Source organism: Ursus americanus, chromosome 10 (assembly GCF_024610735.1).
Source record: "Ursus americanus isolate L20-20 chromosome 10, mUrsAme1.1.p, whole genome shotgun sequence".
Lineage (NCBI taxonomy): Eukaryota > Metazoa > Chordata > Mammalia > Carnivora > Ursidae > Ursus > Ursus americanus.
In genome coordinates this window covers 72,508,508-72,533,895 of record NC_142136.1, presented here as the reverse complement: position 1 = coordinate 72,533,895, position 25,388 = coordinate 72,508,508, and the positions used below count along the sequence as shown (strand labels likewise).

General features: G+C 36.3%; 1 protein-coding gene across 1 annotated transcript in view; it reads right to left on the bottom strand.

The window, feature by feature from the left end:
* The window catches only part of LOC123791812 (phospholipid-transporting ATPase IB-like), a 189,411-nt gene that overhangs the window by 61,562 nt on the left and 102,461 nt on the right, over nt 1–25,388 (bottom strand). The window contains exons 25-26 of the mRNA XM_087864917.1: nt 23,406–23,578; nt 15,022–15,205 (exon numbers count right to left, since the gene is read on the bottom strand). Coding sequence (XP_087721043.1) covers nt 15,022–15,205; nt 23,406–23,578 — 357 coding nt within the window. The remainder of the gene's footprint in view (nt 1–15,021; nt 15,206–23,405; nt 23,579–25,388) is intronic.

Sequence of the window (25,388 nt, the reverse complement as noted above, 5' to 3'; positions counted from 1 at the left end):
AGTTCTCTATAAAGAAAAAATTTTAAAGCTTTATAAAATTAATTTCTCTTATCACTAAAAAAATTTTTTTAACATCATATTTTTTGCCCAGGAAATGCTGCTTGGATTTTCAATTGGAATGCACAAGGCTTTTATTTTTTTTAAAGCTGATACACATCTAGGACTTTAATCATAGTAATGGGACAGAATTATTTAATGAAAGGAACATCCTATTAGAAACAAGAACTCAGGCTAAATCACTCATCTTTTTTAATGTGTGATCAGGTGTAAGTAACAGTCTTACAGGAATCAGTTACCCACTTCGTATAATAAATAAAAAGTTAAAATTAAAAATGAAGGTTACATGCAGCCTCTGTAGCATTGGTGAGACTCCTTACCCTCATATACACACCTACTTTCATAGCAGTTATTACCTTCTAACAAATGACAGGCATTACTGTATATTTTTGTTTCCTACAATGGAAGCTCTGTGGCAGTAGGTCTCATTGTTTACTTTATTGATGAATCCTAACCACCCAGAAACATGCCCAGAATATGGTATTTGCTCAATGAACATTTTTTTGAATGAATGGCTATTCAGGAGAGTTATTCCACAAAATGAAGTAATTCAGTAATTTAATGACTCCTGGAACTAAATATTCACTTCAAATGGCACAAATTGGTACATATGAAAAATTTCAAATTTTCAAAAAAAAGAGCATTTAAGATTTTGGATCATGAGACAGCAGGATGGGGAAGAAGATGCTCAATCATAAAAGGCAGAGCTAAACAAAAAATAAGTGAATTAAAGAAAGGTTTTTGTTTGTCCGTTTTTACCCAGAACTTGATATTAAACTTGAGTCACTATAGACAACATTCCTATTGCCTCAGTGTTTAGCTTTGCAGTGGTTTAAAGTCAGAGTTCCATTTCTTGGAATGACTTTAAAAGACTAAGAAATTTGGGGAGAAGAAAGTGAATAATTTACATTTCAGAGAATAAGATGATCCAGGTTATGAGTAGAATATTATATACTCTGAGAAGAGAAAGTTGTGTATTACCCAGAAAGAGCAAGTAAAAGACATTTGTTTGACCACGGCTGCAGAATACATATGATATGCTGGAGGCAGATGGGACAGAAATGGGAAAATTTCCACTTAAGTTCTGGTGATAAGATTCATTCTGCAAAAGCCTAAAAGGGCACACATCATGGCAGAATACCTTCTCCCTCTCTGCAGTCAAAGCTGCTCTTGGGTCAAAGTAAAATGGAGGGGGAAAACCCCAATGGGGCTTAAAATATTATCATTGATGTGAAATAGCCTTTTAATGGGGGCCTGAGCATGAATCAAATCAATCTCCTGCATTAGTGTCGGTCTTGGTGTGGCACTTTAGGGGCGGGTGGAAGGAAGAAAAGAAAACTTGGAAGGTCTGATCCAAGATGGTGACATAGGAAGACCCTCAACTTACCTCCTTCACAGACACACCAAATTTACACCTATTTACATAGGAATTCCATCTCAGTGTTGACTGAATAGCTTCTGCACCACAAAAGATAGATGGAGACACAGTAAGAAAAAGAATCCCCACTCCTGACACTGCAAACTGCTGTGGAGAGCAACAGTAGTACTTAAGGACCATGAGTAGATTCATCTGCCCTGGCACACAGAAAAAAAAGCCACAGTCTAAAAGGGTAACTAAAATATAAAGGAACCAGCCCCAGAACCCTTCCATACAGCAGAGGAGCCCCTAGAACTCTCTCCAGGTTAGAGGGCTTAAGAGTACCACGGTTTGTGTTCTCCCTCTACTTTGATAGTTACCGACAGGAACATGGTCTAGGTGCCACAGCCAGCCTACTGCATCAGCAAGGCCCAGGCCCCTAGCCCATACCATCCCCAGATACCCAGAAAAAAAACAAAACAAAACAAAACAAAACAAAACCCAGTTTAAAGGAACAACTAGAATATAAAAGAGCCAGCCCTAAAACTCTGACAAATAGTGTGGGGAGCTGCTAGAAAACTCTAGGTTGGAGGGGCTGCTGAGTGTCACAGTTTATGTTCCTTTTCTGCCTTGATAGTGTAGATGAGAGCATACTTTGTGTGCCCTAGCCAGTCTACCACCTCAGTGAGCTCTAGGCCCCTAGTCCACATCAGCCCAGCTGTCCCACCAAGGTGGCCCCAGCATGGCACACACTGGGACAACCCAGGTCAGCACTCACTACAACCCCAACCATCTCACCAAGGTGACACAGAAGCAAAGCACCACAGAACACTCCTGGCCCACACCACTTTGGCTCTGCACCACTCACCAGAGTATGCAATGAGCGGAGTGCCCTGAGAACCCCTTGGGCCATACCCACCTCAGCTCCAACCACCCTGCATAGAGAGCCTAGAACCTATGGCTTGAGCCTGCCTTGGTACCAGCCACCTGCCAGGGTGCCCCCTGTGTGGAATACCCAAGGACACCCAGCTTATACTCACTTCAGCTGTCCTTCTAGGAAACCCTCAGCATGGAGAGACCTAGGAACATCCTGTTATATGCCTAGTTCAGCTCAGGCCATCCCACCAGGGTGGCTCTAGCAGAGAATACCTTGGAAATCCTATCCCATGCCAGGCATAGTTCCAGTCAGGCAGCCAAAGTGACCAGGCACACATAGTCTATATAAGGGACGACCATACACAAGACCATTCCTTTAAGCTTAGGAGAAGCAGCTGTTCTGCATAATTTATAAAAACAAACACAGAAAGCCAAGTAAGATGAGAAGACCAGAAGAATATGCTCCTTGACCACTCTCTCACACCATACACAAAAATAAACTCCAAATGGATGAAAGACCTCAATGAGAGACAGGAATCCATCAAAATCCTAGAGGAGAACATAGGCTGCAACCTATACGACATCAGCCAAAGTAACCTTTTTCATGACACATCTCCAAAGGCAAGAGAAACAAAAGAAAAAATGAACTTGTGGGACTTCATCAAGATAAAAAGCTTCTGCGCAGCCAAGGAAACAGTCAAAAAAACTAAGAGGTAGCCCACGGAATGGGAGAATATATTTGCAAAAGACACTACAGATAAAAGACTGGTATCCAAGATCTACAAAGAACTTCTCAAACTCAATACACGAGAAACAAATACAAATCATAAAATGGGCAGAAGATATGAACAGACACTTTTTCAATGAAGACATACAAATGGCTAACAGACACATGAAAAAATGTTCAAAATCATTAGCCATCAGGGAATTTCAAATCAAAACCACACTAAAATACCACCTTACGCCAGTTAGAATGGCAAAAATTGACAAGGCAAGAAACAACAATTGTTGGAGAGGATGTGGAGAAAGGGGATCCCTCCTACATTGTTGGTGGGAATGCAAGTTGGTACAGCCACTCTGGAAAACAGTGTGGAGGTCCCTTAAAAAGTTAAAAATTGAGCTACCCTATGACCCAGCCATTGCACTACTGGGTGTTTACCCCAAAGACACAGACGTAGTGAAGAGAAGGGCCATATGCACCCCAATGTTCATAGCAGCAATGTCCACAATAGCTAAATTGTGGAAGGAGCCGAGATGCCCTTCAACAGATGACTGGATTAAGAAGTTGTGGTCCATATATACAATGGAATATTACTCAGCTATCAGAAAGAACGAATTCTCAACATTTGCTGCAACATGGACGGCACTGGAGGAGATAATGCTAAGTGAAATAAGTCAAGCAGAGAAAGACAATTATCATATAATTTCTCTCATCTATGGAACATAAGAACTAGGAAGATCGGTAGGGGAAGAAAGGGATAAAGAAAGGGGGGGTAATCAGAAGGGGGAATGAAACATGAGAGACTATGGCCTATGAGAAACAAACTGAGGGCCTCAGAGGGGAGGGGGTGGGGGAATGGGATAGACCGGTGATGGGTAATAAGGAGGGCACGTATTGCATGGTGCACTGGGTGTTATATGCAACTAATGAATCATTGAACTTTACATCAGAAACCAGGGCTGTACTGTATGGTGACTAACATAATATAATAAAAAAACATTAAAAAAAAAGAAGAATATGCTCCAAATGAAAGAAAAAGACAAAAACCTAAAAGAGAGAGAGAGAACTAAACAAAACATAAATAACCTATCTACCTGATAAAGAGTTTAAAAGTAATGGTTATAAAGATGCTTACCAGACTAGAGAGAAGAGTGGATAAACTCAGTCTGACCTTCAACAAAAAAATAGAAAACATAAAAGAGAACCAATCAGGGTTGAAGAATACAAAAAAAAAAAAAAGAAAAACTAGAAAAAAAAATACAACAATTGAAATTAAAAAAATACACTAGAGGGAATTGAGGGAGATTAGAGGATGCAGTAGAATGGATCAGCAATCTGGAGGACAGGGTAATAGCACCCAAGCCAAACTATAAAAAGAAAAAAAAGAATTTTAAAATGAGGATGGGTTAAGGGATCTTTTGGATAACATCAAGGGAAGAAACATTCACGTTACAGAGGTCCCAGAGGGAAAAGAGAGTAAGAGGTAGATAAGTTTATCTGAATAAATAATAACTGAAAACTTCCCTAATCGAGGAAAGGAAACAGACATCCAGATTCAGGAAGCACAGAGAGTTCCAAAAAAATATCCACACCACAACACATAATAATGATAATGATTTTTCAGCAGGAATGTTGCAGGTCAGAAGGGAATACTATGATATATTCAAAGTGCTGAAAGGAAAAAAAAACACATAACCAAGAATACTCCATCCAGCAAAGTTATCACTCAGAATTCAGTAAGAGATAAAGAACTTCCCAAACAAAAATTAAAGGAGCTCACCACCACTAAACTGGCCTTATAAGAAATATTAAAGAGATTTCTTTAAGTGGAAAACAAAAGGCCATAATTAGAAGTAAAAAAAGAGAGAGAGAGAAAAGAAAGGAAAACTGTTCTAAGTAAAAGCAAGCATACAATAAAGGTCATAGAGCAATCTCTTGTAAGTATGAAGGTTAAAAGACAAAAGTAATAAAATCAATTCTAAAAAATTAGTTAAGGGGATTCACAAAATAAGAAGATATAAAATATAGTAACATATACATAAATTGTGGAAGGAGAAGAAAAAAAATGAGGTACTTTTAAAATGAGTTCAAACTTAAAAGACCATCAACTTAATATAGTCTGCAATATACTTAGGATGTTATATAAAACCTCATAATAACCATAAACTAAAAACTTATAATAGATACACAAAAAATAAAGAGAAATAAAGACAAGCAAAACACTAAAGAAGATCACAACTCACAAGGCAAAAGAGTAAGAGAAGATGAAGGGAATAGAAAAGAACTACAAGAACAACCAGAAAACAATGAACAAAATGGCAATAAGTAAATATCTATCAATAATTACTTTAAATGTGAATAGTCTAAATGCTTGAAAAAAAGACATATGGTGACAAAATGGTTAAAACAAAGAAGACTCATTTATATGCTGCCTGCAAGAGACCCATTTCAGATCTAAAGGCACATACAGACAGAAAATGAAGGATGGAAAAAAAATATGTCATGCAAATGGAAGTGAGAAAAAAAAAAAAGCCAGGGGGCAATACTTATATCAGACAAGATAGACTTGAAATCAAAGACTGTAGCAAGTGCAAAGAGGGCACTACCTAATGATAAAGGGATCAAAAAACAAGAAGATATAATAATTGTAGTTATCTATGTACCCAACATAGCAGCACCTAAATAAAGCAAATATTAACAGACACAAAGGGAAAACTTGACAGCAATACGATAAATAGGAGACTGCAACACCCCACTCACATCAATGAATAGATCATCCAGGCAGAAAATGAATAAGGAAACAGTGTTTTTGAACCACACATTAGACCAGATGGGCTTGACATATACAGAAAATACCATCCAAAAACAACTTTTCAAGTGCACATGGAACATTCTCCAGGACACATCATGTGTTAGGCCACAAAACAAGCCTAAATAAATTAAAGAAGATTAAATAAATTTAAGAAGATTAAAATCATACCAAGCATCTTTTTTGACTACAACTAATATGAATGAAGATAGACATCAATTACAAGAAGAAAGAAAAACAAAAAAAGCACAAACAAACAATATGCTACTAAACAGCCATTGGGTTAATGAAGAAATCAAATAGGAAATTAAAAAATTCATGGAGGAGATAGTCCAGGATGGCAGAGGAGTAGGAAACCTTAGTTGTGTCTGGTCCCAGGAATTCAGCTAGATAGCTGTCAAATCATTCCGAACATCTACTAACTAAGAGATCTGAGAAAAGATTACCTGAAACTCCACGAATAGAAAAAGCTACCACTTTCTACAAGAATGACAAGACAGAAAAACTCACCTCAAAAAAGAGAACAAGAAAAAAAGAGCAAGAGGCAGTACTGACTGCCAGGGACATAATCAGTATGGATATAAATAAGATGTCAGAACTAGAGTTCAGAATAACAGTTACAAAGATACTAGCTTGGCTTGAAAAAAAAAAAAGCATAGAAGACACTAGAGAATGTCTTCCTGGAGAAATAAAAGAAGTAAAATCTAATCAAGTTGAAATAAAAAAGGCTATTGAGATGCAATAAAAAAGTGCAGCCTCTAACTGCTAGGATAAATGAGGCAGAAGAAAGAATTAGCGATATAGAAGACAAATGATGAAGAATAAAAAGCTGAGAAAAAGAGAGATAAACAACTACTGGATCATGAGGGGAGAATTTGAGAGATAAGTGATATACCATAAAGAGAAACAATATTAGAGTAATTGGGATCCCAGAAGAGGAGAGGGGGAGTGCAGAAGGTACACTGGAACAAATTATAGTGGAGAACTTTCCTAATCTAGGGAAGTTCTCAGGCAATGAAGTCCAGGAGGCACAGAGAACTCCCTTCAAAATCAATAAAAATAGGTTAACACCTGGTCATATAATAGTGAAACTTGCAAATCTCAGAGACAAAGAAAAGCAGCTTGGGACAAGAGGTCCATAACCTACAAGGGTAGAAACATCAGACTGGCAGAAGACCTATCCACAGAGATCTGGAAGGCCAGAAAGGACTGGCATGATATATTCAGGGTGTTAAGTGAGAAAAATATGCAGCCACAAATACTTTATCCACCAAGGATGTCATTCAAAATAGGAGAGATAAAAAGCTTCCAGGACAAACAGAACCTAAAAGAATTCGTGATCACTAAACCAGCCCTCCAAGAAATATTAAAGGGGATCCTTTAAGTGAAGAGAGAGCCCAAGAGTAACATAGACCAGAAAGGAACAGAGACAATATACAGAAACAAGGTATACATTTACAGGTAATACAATGGCACTAAATTCGTATCTTCAATAATTACTCTGAATGTAAATGGAGTAAATGCTCCAATCAAAAGGAGATATCAGGTTGGATTAAAAAAAAAAACACAAGACCCATCCATATGCTGTCTACAAGAAACCCATTTTAGACCCAAAGACACCTCCAGATTGAAAGTGAGGGGGTGGAAAACCATTTATCATGCTAATGGATATCAAATGAAAGCTGGGGCAGCAATCCTTATATCAGACAAATTAGATTTTAAACCAAAGACAATAATAAAAGATAAGGAAGGACACTCTATCATAATTAAAGTGTCTATCCAACAAGATATAACAATTGTAAATATTTATGCCCCCAACATTGGAGCAGCCAATTATATAAACCAATCAATAACAAAATTAAAGAAACACATAAATAATAATAATAAGGGACTTTAACACTCCACTCACTGCAATGGACAGATCATCTAAGCAGAAGATCAACAAAGAAACAAGGGCTTTGAATGACACATTGGACCAGATGGACTTCACAGATATATTCAGAGCATTCCATTCTAAAGCAACAGAATATACATTCTTTTCAAGTGCACATGGAACATTCTCCAAAATAGATCACATACTGGGTCACAAATCAGGTCTCAACAAGTACAAAAAGATTAGGATCATTCCCTACATATTTTCAGACCACAATGCTTTGAAACTTGAACTCAATCAAAAGAGGTTATTTGGAAAAAACTCAAATACATGGAGGCTAAAGAGCATCCTACTAAAGAATGAATAGGTTAACCAGGAAATTTAAAAAGAATTTTAAAAATTCATGGAAACAAATGAAAATGAAAACTGTTCAGAACCATTGGGATGCAGTAAAGGTGGTTCTAAGAGGGAAGTATATAGCAGAATGGGCCTTTCTCAAGAAACAAGAAACATCTCAAATACACAACCTAACCCTACAGCTAAAGGAGTTGGAAAAAGAACAGCAAAAGAGCCTAAATCCAGCAGGAGAAGAGAAATAATAAAAGAAGGTATATTGGAGCAGATTATCAGAAGATAATTAGCTAGATGGATGGATAGATAGATAGATAGAAGATAATCAGATAGAAGATAGTCAGATAATCAGAAGATTAGAGCAGAAATCAATGAAATAGAAACCAAAAGAACAGTAGAACAGATCAATGCAACTAGGAGCTGGTTCTTTGAAAGATTTAATAAGATTGATAAACCGCTGGCCAGACTTATCAAAAAGAAAAAAGAAAGGGCCCAAATAAATAAAATCATGAATAAAAGAGGAGAGATCACAACCAACACCAAAGAAATACAAATAATTATAAGAACATATTATGAGCAATTATATGCCAACAAATTAGGCAATCTGGAAGAAATGGATGCATTCCTAGAAACATTTAAATTACCAAAACTGAAACAGGAAGAAATAGAAAACTTGAATAGACCTGTAACCAGCAAGGAAATTGAAGCAGTAATCAAAAATCTCCCAACAAACAAGCGTCCAGGGCCAGATGGCTTGCCAGGTGAATTCTACCAAACATTTAAGGAATAATTAATACCTATTCTTCTGAAGGTCTTTCAAAAAATAGAAATGGAAGGAAAACTTCCAAACTCTTTCTATGAGGCCAGCATTACCTTGATCCCAAAACCAGACAAAGACCCCACAAAATAGGAGAATTACAGACCAATATCTCTGATAAACACGGGTGCGAAAATTCTCACCAAGATACTAGCCAATAGGATCCAACAGCACATTAAAAGATTATTCACCATGACCAAATGGGATTTATTCCTGGGCTGCAAGGATGGTTCAACATCTGCAAATCAATCAATATGATGCACTACATTAATAAAAGAAAGGACAAGAACCATACAATCCTCTCAATAGATCCAGAAAAAGCATTCGACAAAGTACAGCATCCTTTCTTGATTAAAACTCTTCACAGTATAGGGATAGAGGGAACATACCTCAATATAGCAAAAGCCATATACAAAAAGCCCACAGTGAATATCATTTTCAATGGGGAAAAACTGAGAGCTTTTCCCCTAAGGTCAGGAACACAACAGGGATGCCCACTCTCACCACTATTGTTCAACATAGTACTAGAAGTCCTGGCCTCAGCAATCAGAGAATAAAAAGAAAGAAAAGGCATCCAAATCAGCAAGGAAGAAGTCAAACTCTCACTCTTCACAAATGACATGGTACTTTATGTGGAAAACCCAAAAGATTCCACCCCAAAATTGCTAGAACTCATATAGGAATTCAGCAAAGTGGCAGGATATAAAATCAATGCACAGAAATCAGTTGCATTTCTATACACCAACAATGAAACAGAAGAAAGAGAAATTAAGGAGTTGATCCCATTTACAACTGCACCAAAAACCATAGTATACCTAGGAATAAACCTAAGCAAAGAGGCAAAGGATCTGTACTCATGAAAGAAATTGAGGAAGACACAAAGAAATGGAAAAACATTCCATACTCATGGATTGGAAAAATTGATATTGTTAAAATGTCCATACTACCCCAAGTAATCTATAGGCTCAATGCAATCCATGCCAAAATATCAATACTTTTCATAGAAATAGGATAATCATAAAATTAGTATGGAACCACAAAAGATCCCAAGTAGCCAAAGTGATCTTGAGAAAGAAGAACAATGCCAGAGGTATCACAATCCCAGATTTCAAGATATACTACAAAGTTATAATAATCAAAACAGTATCGTACTGGCACAAAAATAGATACATAGATCAATGGAACGGAATAGAGAGCTGTTAAAATACCACCAACTTTTTTCACAGACCCGGAACAAATAATCCTAAAATTTGTATGGAACCAGAAAAGAGCCCTAATAGCCAAAGGAATGTTGAAAAAGAAAACCAAAGCTGGTGGCATCACAATTCCGGACTCAAGCTCTATTACAAAGCTGTAATCATCAAGACAATATGGTACAGGCACAAAAACAGGCACTTAGATCAATGGAACAGAATAGAGAACTCAGAAATGAACCCTCAACTCTATGGTCAACTAATCTTTGACAAGGCAGGAAAGAATATCCAATGGAAAAAAGACAGTCTCTTCAACAAAGGGTGTTGGGAAAATTGGACTGCCACATGCAGAAGAATGAAATTGGATCATCTCCTTACACTATACACAAAAATAGACTCAAAATGTATGAAAGACCTAAATGTGAGACAGGAATCCATCAAAAATCCTAGAGAAGAACACAAGCAGCAACCTTTTTTTTACCTCAGCTGCAGCAACTTCTTGCTAGACAAGTCTCCAAAGGCAAGTGAAACAAAAGCAATAATGAACTATTGGGACTTCATCAAGATAAAAAAGCTTTTGCACAGCAAAGGAAACAGTCAACAAAACCAAAAGACGATTAATAGAATGGGAGAAGATATTTGCAAATGACATATCAGATAAAGGGCTAGTATCCAAAATCTATAAAGAACTAATCAAACTCAACACCCAAAGAACAAATAATCAATAAAGAAATGGGCAGAAGACATGAACAGACATTTCTCTAAAGAAGACATCCAAATGGCCAACAGACACATGAAAAAGTGCTCAACATCACTCAGCATCAGGGAAATACAAATCAAAACCACAATGAGATACCACCTCACACCCATCAGAATCACTAAAATTAATAAGTCAGGAAACGACAGATGTTAGTGAGGATGCGGAGAAAGGGAACCCTCCTACACTGTTGGTGGGAATGCAAGCTGGTGCAGCCACTCTGCAAAAGAGTATGAAGTTTCCTAAAAAGTTGAAATAGAGCTACCCTATGACACAACAATTGCAATACTGGATACTTACACCAAAGATACAAATGTAGTGATCCAAAGGGGCACCTGCACTCCAATGTTTACAGCAGCAATGTCCACAATAGCCAAACTATGGAAAGAGCCCAGATGTCCATCAGCAGATGAATGGATAAAGAAGATGTGTGTGTATACACACACACACACACACACACACACACACACACACACACTAGAATATTATGCAGCCATCAAAAAATGAAATCTTGCCATTTGCAATGATGTGGATGGAACTAGAGGGTATTATGCTAAGCAAAATAAGTCAATCAGAGAAGGACAATTTTCATAGGATCTCACTGATGTGTGGAATTTAAGATACAAGGCAGAAGATCATAGGGGAAGAGAGGAAAAAATGAAACAAGACAAAACCAGAGAGGGAGACAAAGCATAAGAGACTCTTAATCTCAGGAAACAAACTGAGGGTTGCTGGAGGGGAGGGGGGTCGGGGGATGCGGTAGTGTGATGGACATTGGGGAGGATATGTGTTGTGGTGAGCTCTGTGTGTTGTGTAAGACTGATGAATCACAGACCTGTACCCCTGAAACAAATAATACATTGTACGTTAATAAAAAAAAAAAAAGAATAGAGAGCTGAGAAATATCCCACACTTATATGGTCAATTAATCTATAGAAAAGGAGGCAAGAATACACAATGGGGAAAAAGGCAGTCTCTTCAAAAAAGGTGTTGGGAAAATTGGAAAGCTACATGCTAAAGAATGAAACTAGACTACTTTCTTACATAATACAGAAAATTCAACTCAAAATGAATTAATGACCTAAATGTGAGACCTGAAACCCAGGGCCCCTGTGATAAACACACGGTGGTGTAGGCGATGAATCACTAAATTCACACCTGAAACTAACATTACACTGTATGTTAACTAACCTGAATTTAAATAAAAACTTGAAAAAAGAAAAGAAAAAGCAGCAATCTCCTGGACATTGACCTTAGCAACACTTTTCTAGATATATCTCCTCAGGCAAGGAAAACAAAAGCAAAAATAAACTATGGGGACTACATCAAAACAAAAATCTTTTACACAGCAAAGGAAACCATCAATGAAATGAAAAGGCAACCTACTGAGTGGGAGAAGACATTTGAAAATGATATATTTGATAAGGGGTTAATATTCAAGGTATATAATGAAGCTCTTCAACTGAGCACCCAAAAACCATAAATAATCCAATTTAAGGGGGGAGATGGGTTTAAGAGGTGATGGGGATTAGGGAATGCACTTGTGATGAACACCTAGTATTGTATGAAAGTGTTGAATCACTCCATTGTACACCTGAGACTAATATTACACTGTATGTTAACTACCTGGAATTTAAATAAAAACCTTAAAAAATGGGGAGAGGACATGAATATTTTTCCAAAGAAGATACACACATGAAAAGATTCTCAACATCACCAATCACCTAATTTGCACCAAACATCACCTATTGGCAGGGAAATGCAAATCAAAACCACAATGAGATATCATCTCACACTTGTCAGAATGGCTAGAATCAAAAAGATAAGAAATACTGGGTGTTGGTGAGGCTGTGGAGAAAAATGAACCCTCATGCACTTTGCTGGGAATACAAACTGGTGCAGCCACTGAGGAAAATATGGAGTATGGAGGTTCCTCAAAATATTAAAAATTCAAATAATCTTATAATTCCACTACTGTGTATTTACACAAAGAAAACAAAAACACGAACTTGAGAAGATATATATGCACTTTTATGTTCACTGAAGCATTACTGACAATAGCCAAGATATGGAAGCAACCTCAGTGTCCATCAATAGAATGGATAAAGAAGATGTGGTGTGTGTGTGTGTGTGTGTGTAATGGAATATTAGCCATAAAAAAGAATGAAATCTTGCCTTTTGTGACAACATGAATGGACCTAGTAGGTATTGTGCTCAGTAAGGTAAGTCCAACAGAAAAAGATAAATACCATTTAATTTCACTTATAATGTGGAATCTAAAAAATCCATACAAACTAAGAAAAACCAGAAATATTTCCCTGGATTCCCAGGACACCTGATACTGGCCACTGGCTTGGTGTGTCTACAGTGTTTAATAGTTCAAGGCTTATGTCACATAAATTGCTGAGATCACTGGAAGTATGTATCCCAATAGCATGTAGCAGTTTAAGACAGGATTAGGCGAATTTAGTGTGGTCATTTGCTTATTTACAGACACAGGTGCTTTGATCATAGTTTACGGACACTTTCCCCAACCCAGATACTCTAGCACATAGGAGCCTGAGTTTTCCCTGCTATAAAACCAGAACACTTAATCTATGAGTAAGAAGAAGGGTCTCAGAATGGATCTAATTCAAACACTGGGGTAATATGCTCTTCATCTATGCTATAGAATCCTAGGAGTCCATTTTGTTACCACTCCAGTTACAGGCATCTGTTTATCTGTGGACAGGGTACTAAATCATCTAGCCCCTCAGAGACAGCCACCATAAGAACAGCCCCAGCAAGGATGACCTACTCGGGGTATGGGATTATTCCTAGGGAATGTTCAAGAATTACAGGTGGTTCCCGAATTCAGCAAGATTAAAAAGTGTTATTGTTAGTTGCTCAACTGTGATGAAAATATTAGATCCATTAAAAGCTAATCTTAAATTATTGATTAAAATATTATATTCTTCAAAAGTCAAAATATTAATTTGTAGAAGGAGGACATGTTCTTGTTAAACAGCCTAGGATATGACATAAATATACAGAGGCTGTAAATCACAGACCACACACACTACTTAAATGACTTTCAATAAATGGCACAGCTACTGTGGAAGGCAGTTTGGCAGTTTCTTACAAAACTAAACATACTTTTATACTTTTACTATATGATACAGCAATTACACTCCTTGGTATAAGTCCAAAGGAGTTGAAAACTTATGTCCACACACACACAAAAAAACCTGCACATGGACATTTATAGCAGCTTTTTAAATAATTGCCCAAACTTGGAAATAACCAAGATGTTTTTCAGTGAGTGAATGGATAAAGTATTTTACATCCAGAAAGTGGAAAGTTATTCATCACTAAATAGAAATGAGCTCTTAAGCCATGAAAGACACGGCAGACACTTCAATGCATATTACTAAGTGAAAGAAGCCCATTCGAAAATGCTACATACTATATGAATATGACATTCTGGAAAGGCAAAACCATGGAGATAGTACAAAAATCAGTGGTTGCCAAGGGTTTGTGTGTGGAGAGAATGATGAATAGACGGAGTGCAGAGGATTTTTAAAGCTGTAAAACTACTCTGTATGATACTGTGATGATGGATACTTGTCATTATACATTTCTCCAAACCCATAGAATATACAACATCAAGAGTGAGCCCTAATGTAGACTCTGAACTTTGGGTAATGATGATGATGTGTCAATATAGGTTCATCAGTTATAACAAATATACAGTTCTGGTAGGGGTTGTTGATGATGGGGGAGTCTGTGAGGGAAAGCGGGGAATATACGGGAACTTTATATTTTCTGCTCAATTTTGTTGTGAAGCTATAATTGCTCTAAAATATACAACCTACTTTTTTAAATGCCTGCCAAGAGGCAATGCCTACTTTAAAAAAGCAGAAATGGGTACATTATAAGTCTTTAAGAAATCTTCTTTGAGAGACACCACAAAGCAAAGCATACATTACAGATTGAAGAGATAGGGAATTTAAAGATTATATTAGCAGAGCTATAGATTCTTGGTGGCATCAGTATGACCGACTCCCTAACTGCTCAAGGAAAACTTTTTTTTGCTGCAAAGTTCATGAGGACAAAACTAAAGAAAACCCCAAATGTGGTGGTAGTTTCATATGAAAAGCAGCTTAAAGAGTGGGGTAGGCCTCAGGGATGGACTTGAGATACTCAACACTCTTATGACCACACTACTGACCTGTGCAATGGCATAATCCGAGTTGTTGGTGGCCAGCATGCCCTCATTCCCACTGATTCCCACACCCACGTGAGCCATCTGGATCATCCCAACATCATTGGCACCATCCCCAATGGCAAGAGTAATGGCCCCTACATGCTTCTTAACCAGGTCCACTATTTCTGCCTTCTGGAGGGGAGATAACCTGAAAAAGAAGACCAAAACCACCATTTTTTAGTGTTTTGTTTGTGTTCACCTTGTTCTAAAAGCCTTTAACAGAGTCAACAGTAATCTACACATAGCCACCTTTAGGTGGCAGTTACTGGTAAATTTCCCAATTCATTAATTAAGCTTTTTACATATATAAAAATGTTCCACACACCAATCTAAAAAGAAACAAATGAATAAACAAAAAGCAGAATCAGAACTATACATACAAAGAACAAACTGATGGCTGCTGGAGGGGAAGGGGATGGAGGGACTTGCAAAATAGGTGAAGAGGACTTGCAGATACAGGCTTCCAGTTATGGAGTGAATAAGTCATGGGGATAAAAGGTACAGCATAGGGAATATAGTCAGTGGTACTGTAATAGTGTTGTATGGTGACAGAGGGGAGCTATACTTGTGAGCATAGCATAACATTTAGAGATGTCCAATCACTGTGTCGTACTCCTGAAAATAATGTAAAATTGTGTGTCAACTATACTCAATTTTTTTAAAAAGTTCCCTCCCATCCTCACCCAAAATAAAAAGAAAAGCAAAGAAACCACACAGTAACTTCTTTAACATCCCAAAAGAAATACACAGTATTTCTCCAGGTTACATGGAGATAAACTCTTCAATTTGCCTTTCTCCCCATCACTCCCTCTTATCTAACACCTGCCTACTATATTAATTTATATCATCTACCTAAAGGAGAGCAAGAAGTGAAGATTTCTGAAACTATATGAAGGCATTTACCCAAAAGATAGCCTGTAGACTAGCCTATGAAAATCAAACTACCCTCAAGTGAACTTGAAAAATAAAAGGAGATATAAAAACATGAAGGTATCAGTCAGAAGAGTCTGCGGTAAGAACAACAAACGATAGTGAAGTGACATAACAACAAATGTTTGTTTCTTTCCATGGTATGTGTCCAACATAGATTAGGATACTGTTGATCCTTTTTTCTCCCTCAGATAAGCTACAAAAGCAAATTTAGTATTCTTAAAATATTTTAGGCTAGTAGACCCTGTCTGCACAAAACACAGATACACCAAGGAAAGAGAAGAAAAAATTTTATCTCTTGTTCATCACTTATGCATTCATTCACTAAATGAATCAGATACACACCTCTATCCAAAACAAAAAGAGACACACAAAGGTTTTATTTTCCAGTAATCAAATGATCATCCCCTTCTCACAAAACAGCTCCTGAAAACTAATTTAAATTTAAACCTTTCAATTTTTAGGTGAGATTATTAAAAACTGAGGAGATAGGTTTCCTTGAATATACCAATTAAATACCAATTGATGGTATTTACATTCATGTCTTGCCAAGTTCATCTTGTCGTTCTATTGGCCGAGACAACATAGAAGCCGCATAGCCATCTATTCACAAAAATTGAAAGGGAACACACTCCAAATTTAAAGACAGAAGCACAGATAAAAAAACTTTTGTTTCATAATGAAGAAAATACAATGAGTTAACATTACGACTTTGTCATTAGAGTATGAAAAGTTACTGAAGTAGGGGATGTTCCAGAAACCATTTGTAAGTTTCATTTCCATCAAGAGATGCTGGTTGTTTTGCTGGAATGGTGACAATGATAATAACTTCACCATTTAGTCTGGCAACTACCTTTATATCTTAATTCTTTTTTTTAAGATTTTTTATTTATTTGACAGAAAGAGAGACAGCCAGCGAAAGAGGGAACACAAGCAGGGGGAGTGGGAGAGGAAGAAGCAGGCTCCCAGCGGAAGAGCCTGATGTGGGGCTCGATCCCAGGACCCTGGGATCACGCCCTGAGCTGAAGGTAGAGGCTTAACGACTGAGCCACCCAGGCATCCCCTTTATATCTTAATTCTATCCTCTGGGCCAACCAAGTTCTCCAAAATATGAGAAGAGAACACTCAGGGGCCCACTAAACCATCTCCTCCCCTTGCTAAACATCATTTAGTCCTTCAGTCCTTTGGTAATGTGGTTCTGGGCCTTTCACCAAGGCTCCAAATCAGTTCTGACCAGTTAAGAATAGAACTGGATCATCACTATTCTGATTTGGGGTCCTCCCCACCCATATATGAAAATAAATCCTAAAATAATAGTAGTCTTTTAATAACCATCTGTTAATTGAGCTCCAGTCAATAAAACACTTTAGGTCATGTGTCCATATATGGGCATTAAGCCAAATTTCCCTAATCCTGAAATTTTAGGGTTATATCCAATTGATGGTATTTACATTCATGTCTCGCCAAGTTCATCTTGTCGTTCTATTGGCCGAGACAACATAGAAGTCCCATAGCCATCTATTCACAAAAATTGAAAGGGAAGATGTCTACTCAGGATCGGAAAAAAGTCAGTATGCTGTTTCAGAGCACAAAAGTGATAAGAAAACACAGCCCTAAAACACAGTTTTAGGAATTCAAAACAATCATTGAACAGTTAATTTCTACTCTTCTCATCCGAATGGACATTTTTACATTCCAAAAATAATATTTCACCTGTCAACTCTCATTGTGACTTTTAATCTCTAACATGGAACCAAATAAAAAATTCAACAATAATTTAGAAAGAACACATAATAGATTCCAAATTATAAAACTAAGTCACATTTGACTCGAGTCATATTTGACTTAATTAAAAAATTGCAGTACTTTTATCATCTATTTTCATGGATTAAAAATATACAAAGATAAGTAAACCAATTGCCTGGAATAATGTCATGGTTTTTCCATAGGCACATACTATTGACTCCCTTATCAATATAATCAGTGTGAGGAATAAAAAATAAAATGGTTTCCACTCAAAATTTGGGTTAAATAGGTGATGAAGATTAAGGAGTACACTTGTGATGAGCACCGGGTGATGTATGGGAGTGTTGAATCACTATATTGTGCATCTGAAACTATATTACACTGTATGTTAACTAACTAGAATTTAAATAAAAGCTTTGTAAAAATTGTAAAATAGGTTCAACATATTATATGGCACAGATGTTTTCTTGGATATATAAACAAGTTTTTTTTTTTTGCTATAATTGTGTTTGCAATTTGCTGAGTAAACTACTTAACGGTAATCTCATATTCATTATTATTTATTCAACAAATATTTATGTCTCTGCTATGAGCTAAGCACAATCCTTGATAGAGAAGATAGAGGAGAAAATAAAATATATAAACAACTCTGCCTTCATGAAGATTACATTGCAGTGGAGAGGACAGACAATAAACCAAGTAAGTAAAACAAAAATTATGGCATATAGTGATAAGAATTGTCAGGAAAATAAGTCTACAGCTTCATAAATTGACTTTTAGAAGTTAATTAATTTTTCTTTTTTAATTATGTTCACCTGAGTGCCACTGATTAAGCAATTATAACAAATACTGTATGACACCCTCCAACTATCTAAACTTTTTTATTTCTAAGTGACATTCAGTAAGCAAATTGTTGGCCAAATTTTTAAGAAAACTTTCTATACTTGTTAATGGTATATAAGGACATTGGACAATTTCAACAAGAAAACAAATGTAGAACTGGAAAAAACTAAAAACAAACATTTCAGCTCACCAGAAAATGACCAAAGGTGGAAAAGAACTTGATCCATGTTTATTCATGAAAAGATGTTACTGTATCAGGTAAGTGCAGCAAGCTTGTGACCCTCTTTCCCGGAGGTGTTCATATTCCCTTGACCTGGGAGTGGGGCAAGAATCTGCAGATTTACTATCTGGACATGGTGGATATGGTTTGGAGCAGATAATGAGCACCCACATCTTTACCAACTGGGGTAGCTCTCTTAGTTCAGGGAGGGCAGAAAATCAGCTAGAAATATAACAGGGAGATTTTTGCAACAAAAGAATCATGGGAGGGTTGAGATAATAAACTTTCCACAAAATCCAGACAGCTCACTAAATTAAGACTATGCAAGGAAGAGCCCAGAGAGGTTTGCAACTTGTTATACCTCTGAAAGAATTGCTCCAATCACATATAGCCCTGACAGCAGAAGTAGAAGTCTTAGGGTTTGAATTGAGGAGGCACAAACTTGCCCAAGTAATTGAGTAATGACTAAACTCTTCAGGTACAGGAGAAACATCTGGGAAGGCAGGCTTAAAAAAACAAAACAAAACAAAACAAAAAAAAAACCAAAACCCCAAAACAACAGCTAAGGTAAAATATCAGTAACTGCAAATGAACAGGCAAACAGATTTCACAGCCCAGGCAAGTTATTAAAACACCGAACCAATAAAATGCAGAAGAATAAATTAGAATCCAGATATACTGCAGTGTATTTTTCCACAACATCCACATTCACTCAAAACAAAACAAAATCACTAGATGTACCAAGGAGCATTTGTTTCCACACACAGTGAAAAAAGCAGTCAATAGAAGCTGACTGAGACCTGATGTAGGATTTAGCAGGCAAAGACTTCAAAGCAGCATTATAAATATGTTCGTAGAATTAAAATAAAATACGTTCAAAGAATCAAACAAAATTGTAACCATTATGAGTCAACAAACAACATACCCCAACAGAAGAATGGAAACTATTAAAAAATAAAAATTCTAGGGATGAAATGAAAAAGATACTTCATGAACTTAATATCAGATCTGAGATAGTAGAAGGAATCAGTAAATTTGAAGTTACATGAATAGAAAATATGCAATACAAAAAGAAAGGAGGGGAAATTAAAGAAAAATGAAGTGGCAGTGCCACAGGTCTATAGTAAACATCAAGCATTCACTCATGTATATGATTGGAGTCCCAAAGTAAAGGGAACGAAATTAGAAAGAAAGAAAAAAAAAACACCTTGAAAAAATAATGATTGAAACTTTCTAATCTAGCAAAATCAAAACAAAACATGAATTTAGGGATCCCCTGAATTTAAAGTAGAACAAATACAATAAGAACCACATATAGAGTCAACATAGCCAAACAACTGAAACCAAATAACAGAGAGAAAATCTGGAAAGTAGGAAGAGGAAAATGATACATCACATACAGGGTAACAACAGTGTAAACTTCTCATCAGAAACAAGGGAGCCAGAAGACAACAGAATGACAAAGTACCAAGGGGAAAAAAAAAATAAACCTAGTATTTTCTTTGAAAATAGCTTCAAGTTAGAAATCAGTAAGAGAAAGGGGCATAGGAAATACCCAAATGTGTGAGAATTAAATAACACACTTTTAAATATCCCATAAGATAAAAAAGAAATCAAGAGAAATGAGAAAATACTGTACTTTGAACTGAATGCTAATGAAAACACAACATATCAAAATTTGTGAAATGTAGTTAAATCAGTGCTTAAAGATTTATGGCTTGAAATGTTTATAGTAGAAAAGAAAAAAACTTAAAATCAATGATGAAAGTCTCTACCTTAAGTTATGAGAAAAAGAAAAAGAAATTCAATCCAAAGTAGGGTAAAAGTAGAAAACAATACAGATAAATACGTATTATATGTGAGAATGTCATATCACTATATAACATGCATATATTTTATAATATTAATTTATTATAAAAGTACATATACATTATAAATATGATGTATATCAGAACATAAATAAAAACTGAACAAACCATGGAGTTGGCCTTTTGAAAATATCAGCAAAATTGGTAAAGCCCTAACTAGACTGATCAAAGAAAAAAAGAGTAAATTATTCATATGAAGAAGGAAAGAAGGAACACCACCATATATCACATAAAAGTAACAAATAAAGGAATATTGTGAAAAACTTTATGCCAACATATTTGACAACTAGATCAAATGGATAAATTCCTTGAAAGACACAAATCACAAACCTAACTGAAGTACTAGAAAATATTTGCTAAATAAATCGAATTATTCATTAAGACCTTCCCACAAAGTCAGATCCAGATGGCATCAACAGAGAAGTCTATCAAACATTTTAGGAAGAAATAATACCAATACTACAGAAAATGTAGAAAACTGAGGACAAAGAAACACCTCCCAAATCAGTTTATCAGGCCAGAATTATCCTGAAACCAAAGCCATTAAATAACTTGAAGTAAAACCACAAATACCCTTCATGAATATAGACTAAAAATTCTTAATGAAATTTTAGTAGAATATATAGAAAAAATGATAGGTGCCTGGGTGGCTCAATAGGTTAAGCATCTGCCCTTTGGCTCAGGTCATCTTCTCAGGGTCCTGGGACTGAGCCTGGCATCAGGCTCCCTGCTCAGCAGAGAGTCTGCTTCTCCTTCTATCTCTGCCCCTCTCCGTGCTTGTGCTTGCCCTTGCCCTTTCTCTCTCTTTCTTGCTCTCGCTCTCAATCTCAAATAAATAAATAAAATCTTTTTTTAAAAAAAGAAAAACAGTAAAATTGTCATAAAATTTTGAAGCCATGAAGAATGTTAGAGACAGACTCTACTCTCCTTCCCTACCACCACTCCCTTTGTGAGTTACAGTTTCTGCCAGTTCCATACCAAATCGTTTTCATCAGTTTAGGATAGAGCTCAGTCAACAGACTTCAATTTTGTATTCATTTATGTTTACTGTTCATCTAATGGGACACTTAAAGGGACAAAGTGACTAAGTGGAGAAACTAAGGCAATGAACAACTTAAACGGGAATAATTGAGAGTTGCTATCATGGTTTGCCCATGAGTGACCCCTGCAGAAACTGGACAGGGAGGAGAGTGAGGTCAAGTTGGACATTTCCCTGCTCCTCCCTGCCATGTCTTCTCCACATGGCTGTGTCTGTCTACCACAGCTCAAGGCTCCTCTAGAGGCAGTCCACTCTGCCGGGCTCTCTTTGCAAATAGAGTGACTACTCTCCTCCTCCAATCCCTTTGGACCTAGGGGTATATCATCTCTTTCCACTGTTACCAGCATGTATATAATCCCTTTGTTTTCATCTTGGGCTCCTGACAGCAAGTATCGTTCAGAGCCAAACATGATGTCCCATTTGCTGAGATTTCTGGGAGAAAGCACATGTGAATCTTCCTCTGGATGCAATCATATGAGGTTATGAAGCTTGGGTCTCTCAACCCCCAACTTGTTGCCAAAAGGGGTTCTGGCCTGGGGATAAAGCCTGCACCAGGTGAATCAAAAGGGAGACACCTACATCAAAGGGAGAACTCTACATCAAACCACAAGTAAAGCCAGACTTAGGACAAACCACCAATAGTTGGTTTGCATGCCAACTGCTGGAATAACAATCCTTTGTGGCAAAATTAGTCCCTGTGTTCTCTTCTTCTCTCTGCTTCTTCAGTATGTCCTTTCATTGCTCCCTCCAGCATGAGTAGCAAGTTTGGGCAGAGAAAAAGTGAGCATTCCTTAAAATATTGTTTTGATGCAAAATTAAAACTGGTCAATTAAATCTAAATAGTTAAAAGAAACAAATAACTGGTGAATTGACTATTGATGAATTTTCTTGCTTCCCTTGAAGTCAGCTTTACCTACAGAATTTTCAATTATGTGAGCTAATAAATTCCCTTTTTTGCCCAAGCTGGATTTGAATTCAGCTTTCCATTATTTTTATCAGTTCTAATTGATGGAAGTCTAGATCACAAAGAATCCTAAAGGCTAAACTACAGTCATGACAAGTGAGAGTGAAGAACAGAAGGTGCTGAATTTTTGTAGTAGATGCTGAACAAATGTGAACACAGAAAGACATCTAAGGGAAACATCTGAAGCATATAGGGAGCCCAACTGATTGAGGAGCAAATCTATATTAATACTTAAAAGTTCAAAGCATCACGATGTTTTAATAATTGGCCCATTTAATCTTTTCACTCAGGAGTAAGGAACAACTATTCTGTACCAAGTTTCATTATTTTCTTAGTTCCACCCATCTTTGTTGTACATGATTTGCCTTTTTAAATTGATGTTTAGACTTGCACTAATACTGATAATTTCATTTTCCTCTAGACACCAGTGGATTTTTTTTTTTCAGTTTTGCCCCTCACTATAAATAAAGGGATTTTGTTCTTACTGAAGACATCTTTCATCTGGTCAACACATCACTAAATAATTTATCACTGAAAAACTATAATCTGCTTTCTAGTAACATCTTAAGCCTGATATTTAAAATTAAATTCAGACATCTCTCTTCAATTTGAGCATATATTTTACCAATAAGGAACTTTGTTTCTACAAAAACTTGTATTTACATGTCCACATTTTCTTTATATGAACAGTGTTAAAGATAGCAGAGAAGGAAAAAAGAACAGTGACTATATCCTTACCTACAACATAATACTGCTCTACATGAGAGGGCCAAATTGAGGAAGCTCCTCTTAATTTCAGAATGGAGGGCATACTTCAATGTTTCACCATCAGTGATGAGGGCTAGGTCATTTTCTTTACCTATCCGGGTTCCGAGAGCTTCACAGTTCTGAGCAACTGCTTGTTTTGTTGCCTAAAACAAAGGTGGGGGAAGGAATCACTTTATTTTTCTCATTTTAAATATAAATGAAAAGACTTTTTGAATCAAGATGGTAGACTGAGCCATATTTTTACTTCATTCTTCCCTTCAAATAGCTCACGGAAATTAAAAAGTAAAAAACATGAAAAGAAGATTGACATCATTGGTCATCAGTGAAATGCTAACTGAAACCACAATGAGATACTACTTCATATCCATTAGCATGACTAGAATCAAAAAGTCAGATAATAAGTGTTGATCAGGGTATAGAAAACCCCAAAACTCCCATACACTGCTGTTGGGAATGCAAAATGGTATAGCTACTTCTGACAGTTCCACAGATGGGTAAACATGAAGTCTACCCATGACCCAGCAATTCCACTCATACATATATATACCTAAGACAAGTGAAAACAAGTGTCTATGCAAAACTTGTATGTGAATGTTTATAGCAGCATTATTCACAATTGCCTAAAAGTTTTAACAACCTAATGAATGGATAAACAAAATATGGTATATCCATATAATGGAATATTCTTTAGTTATAAAAGTTTATGAGGTATTAATGCATGCTACAACATGAATGAACCTTGAAAATGTGGTAACTAACAGAACCCAGTCACAAAAGACTGTATGCTATTATGATTCAATTCACATGAAAGTCGAGAATAAACAAACCCATCAAGACAGAAAGTAGGTTAGTAGTTGTTTATGGTGGGGGAAGGAGGATGAGAAAGATGGTAACTAAAGAGTAGGGAGATTCTTTTAGAGGTGATGAAAATGTTCTAAGAGTTGACTGTGGTGACGGTTGCATGTGTAAGTAAAAATATTAAAATGGATCGAATGGTACACATTAAACATAAATTTTATGTGATGTGGATTATATTTCAATAAAACTGTTTTTTTAAAAGGTATGTAAGTAAGCGTGAACTCATATCAGTTGGAAAATACAGATAGATGCTAATAGCATATCAGAAATTTCAGAGAATTTTTGAGAAAAATGCCAAGGGCGGGAACAAAATAATGGAGAGAACTCTACAAAACTGAGTCTCAGGCTTCTAAGGGAGAAATAAAGAAGTTGTAGAGACTCATCACTCAATTTAAGATGTTGGGAATCACCTCCCTTAGGTTATTTTCTTCACCCCGACCTTTCCTTCCTTCATAATTCACATAAACTGTTGAAAGCTCAAAATTTTAGAGAAATGACTCCCCATGCCAGTAGCAGAGTGGAAAATTCAGGTAGTGGAGTATGTTAAGGAAAATATGTAATAAAATTTTAAGTTATACAGATTAATGTTAAAGAAAAATCCTTCATCAAATACAAGTGAAATAAAAAAAATCAGTTACCACTTTCTGTTGAGACATTAGTGAACTAATAAGTTTGCCAAAATATGTCTTGATTCTTGCCAACTCTGTTTTACTTCTATGACTATGTGAAATGAATGTCATAAAATACTAAATCATATTGAAAAGCAGATTATTTAATTTAACTATTGTTTTCAGTTATATTCAATGATCTATAGAAATCAGAGATTTTTTATGATCTCCTGTAAACATAAATGAAATTTTAAGAAAATGTGCCACCTGGGGAAAAATTTTAAAGCATAACTAGTACCAAGCACCAAAGCTTTAATGAAAAAATCTTCCCTATTTTTCTCAGAAAATCAATTTAAATTGATTCTAATAATTTCTCAAAACATCAATTTAAAAAGGCCTTCATTTCTCATTATTCAAATAACTGTGTTTTCCAAAAGAAAAGTTACTTTAATAATTCTTGAATTACTGAAGACTTTTTATAAACCTG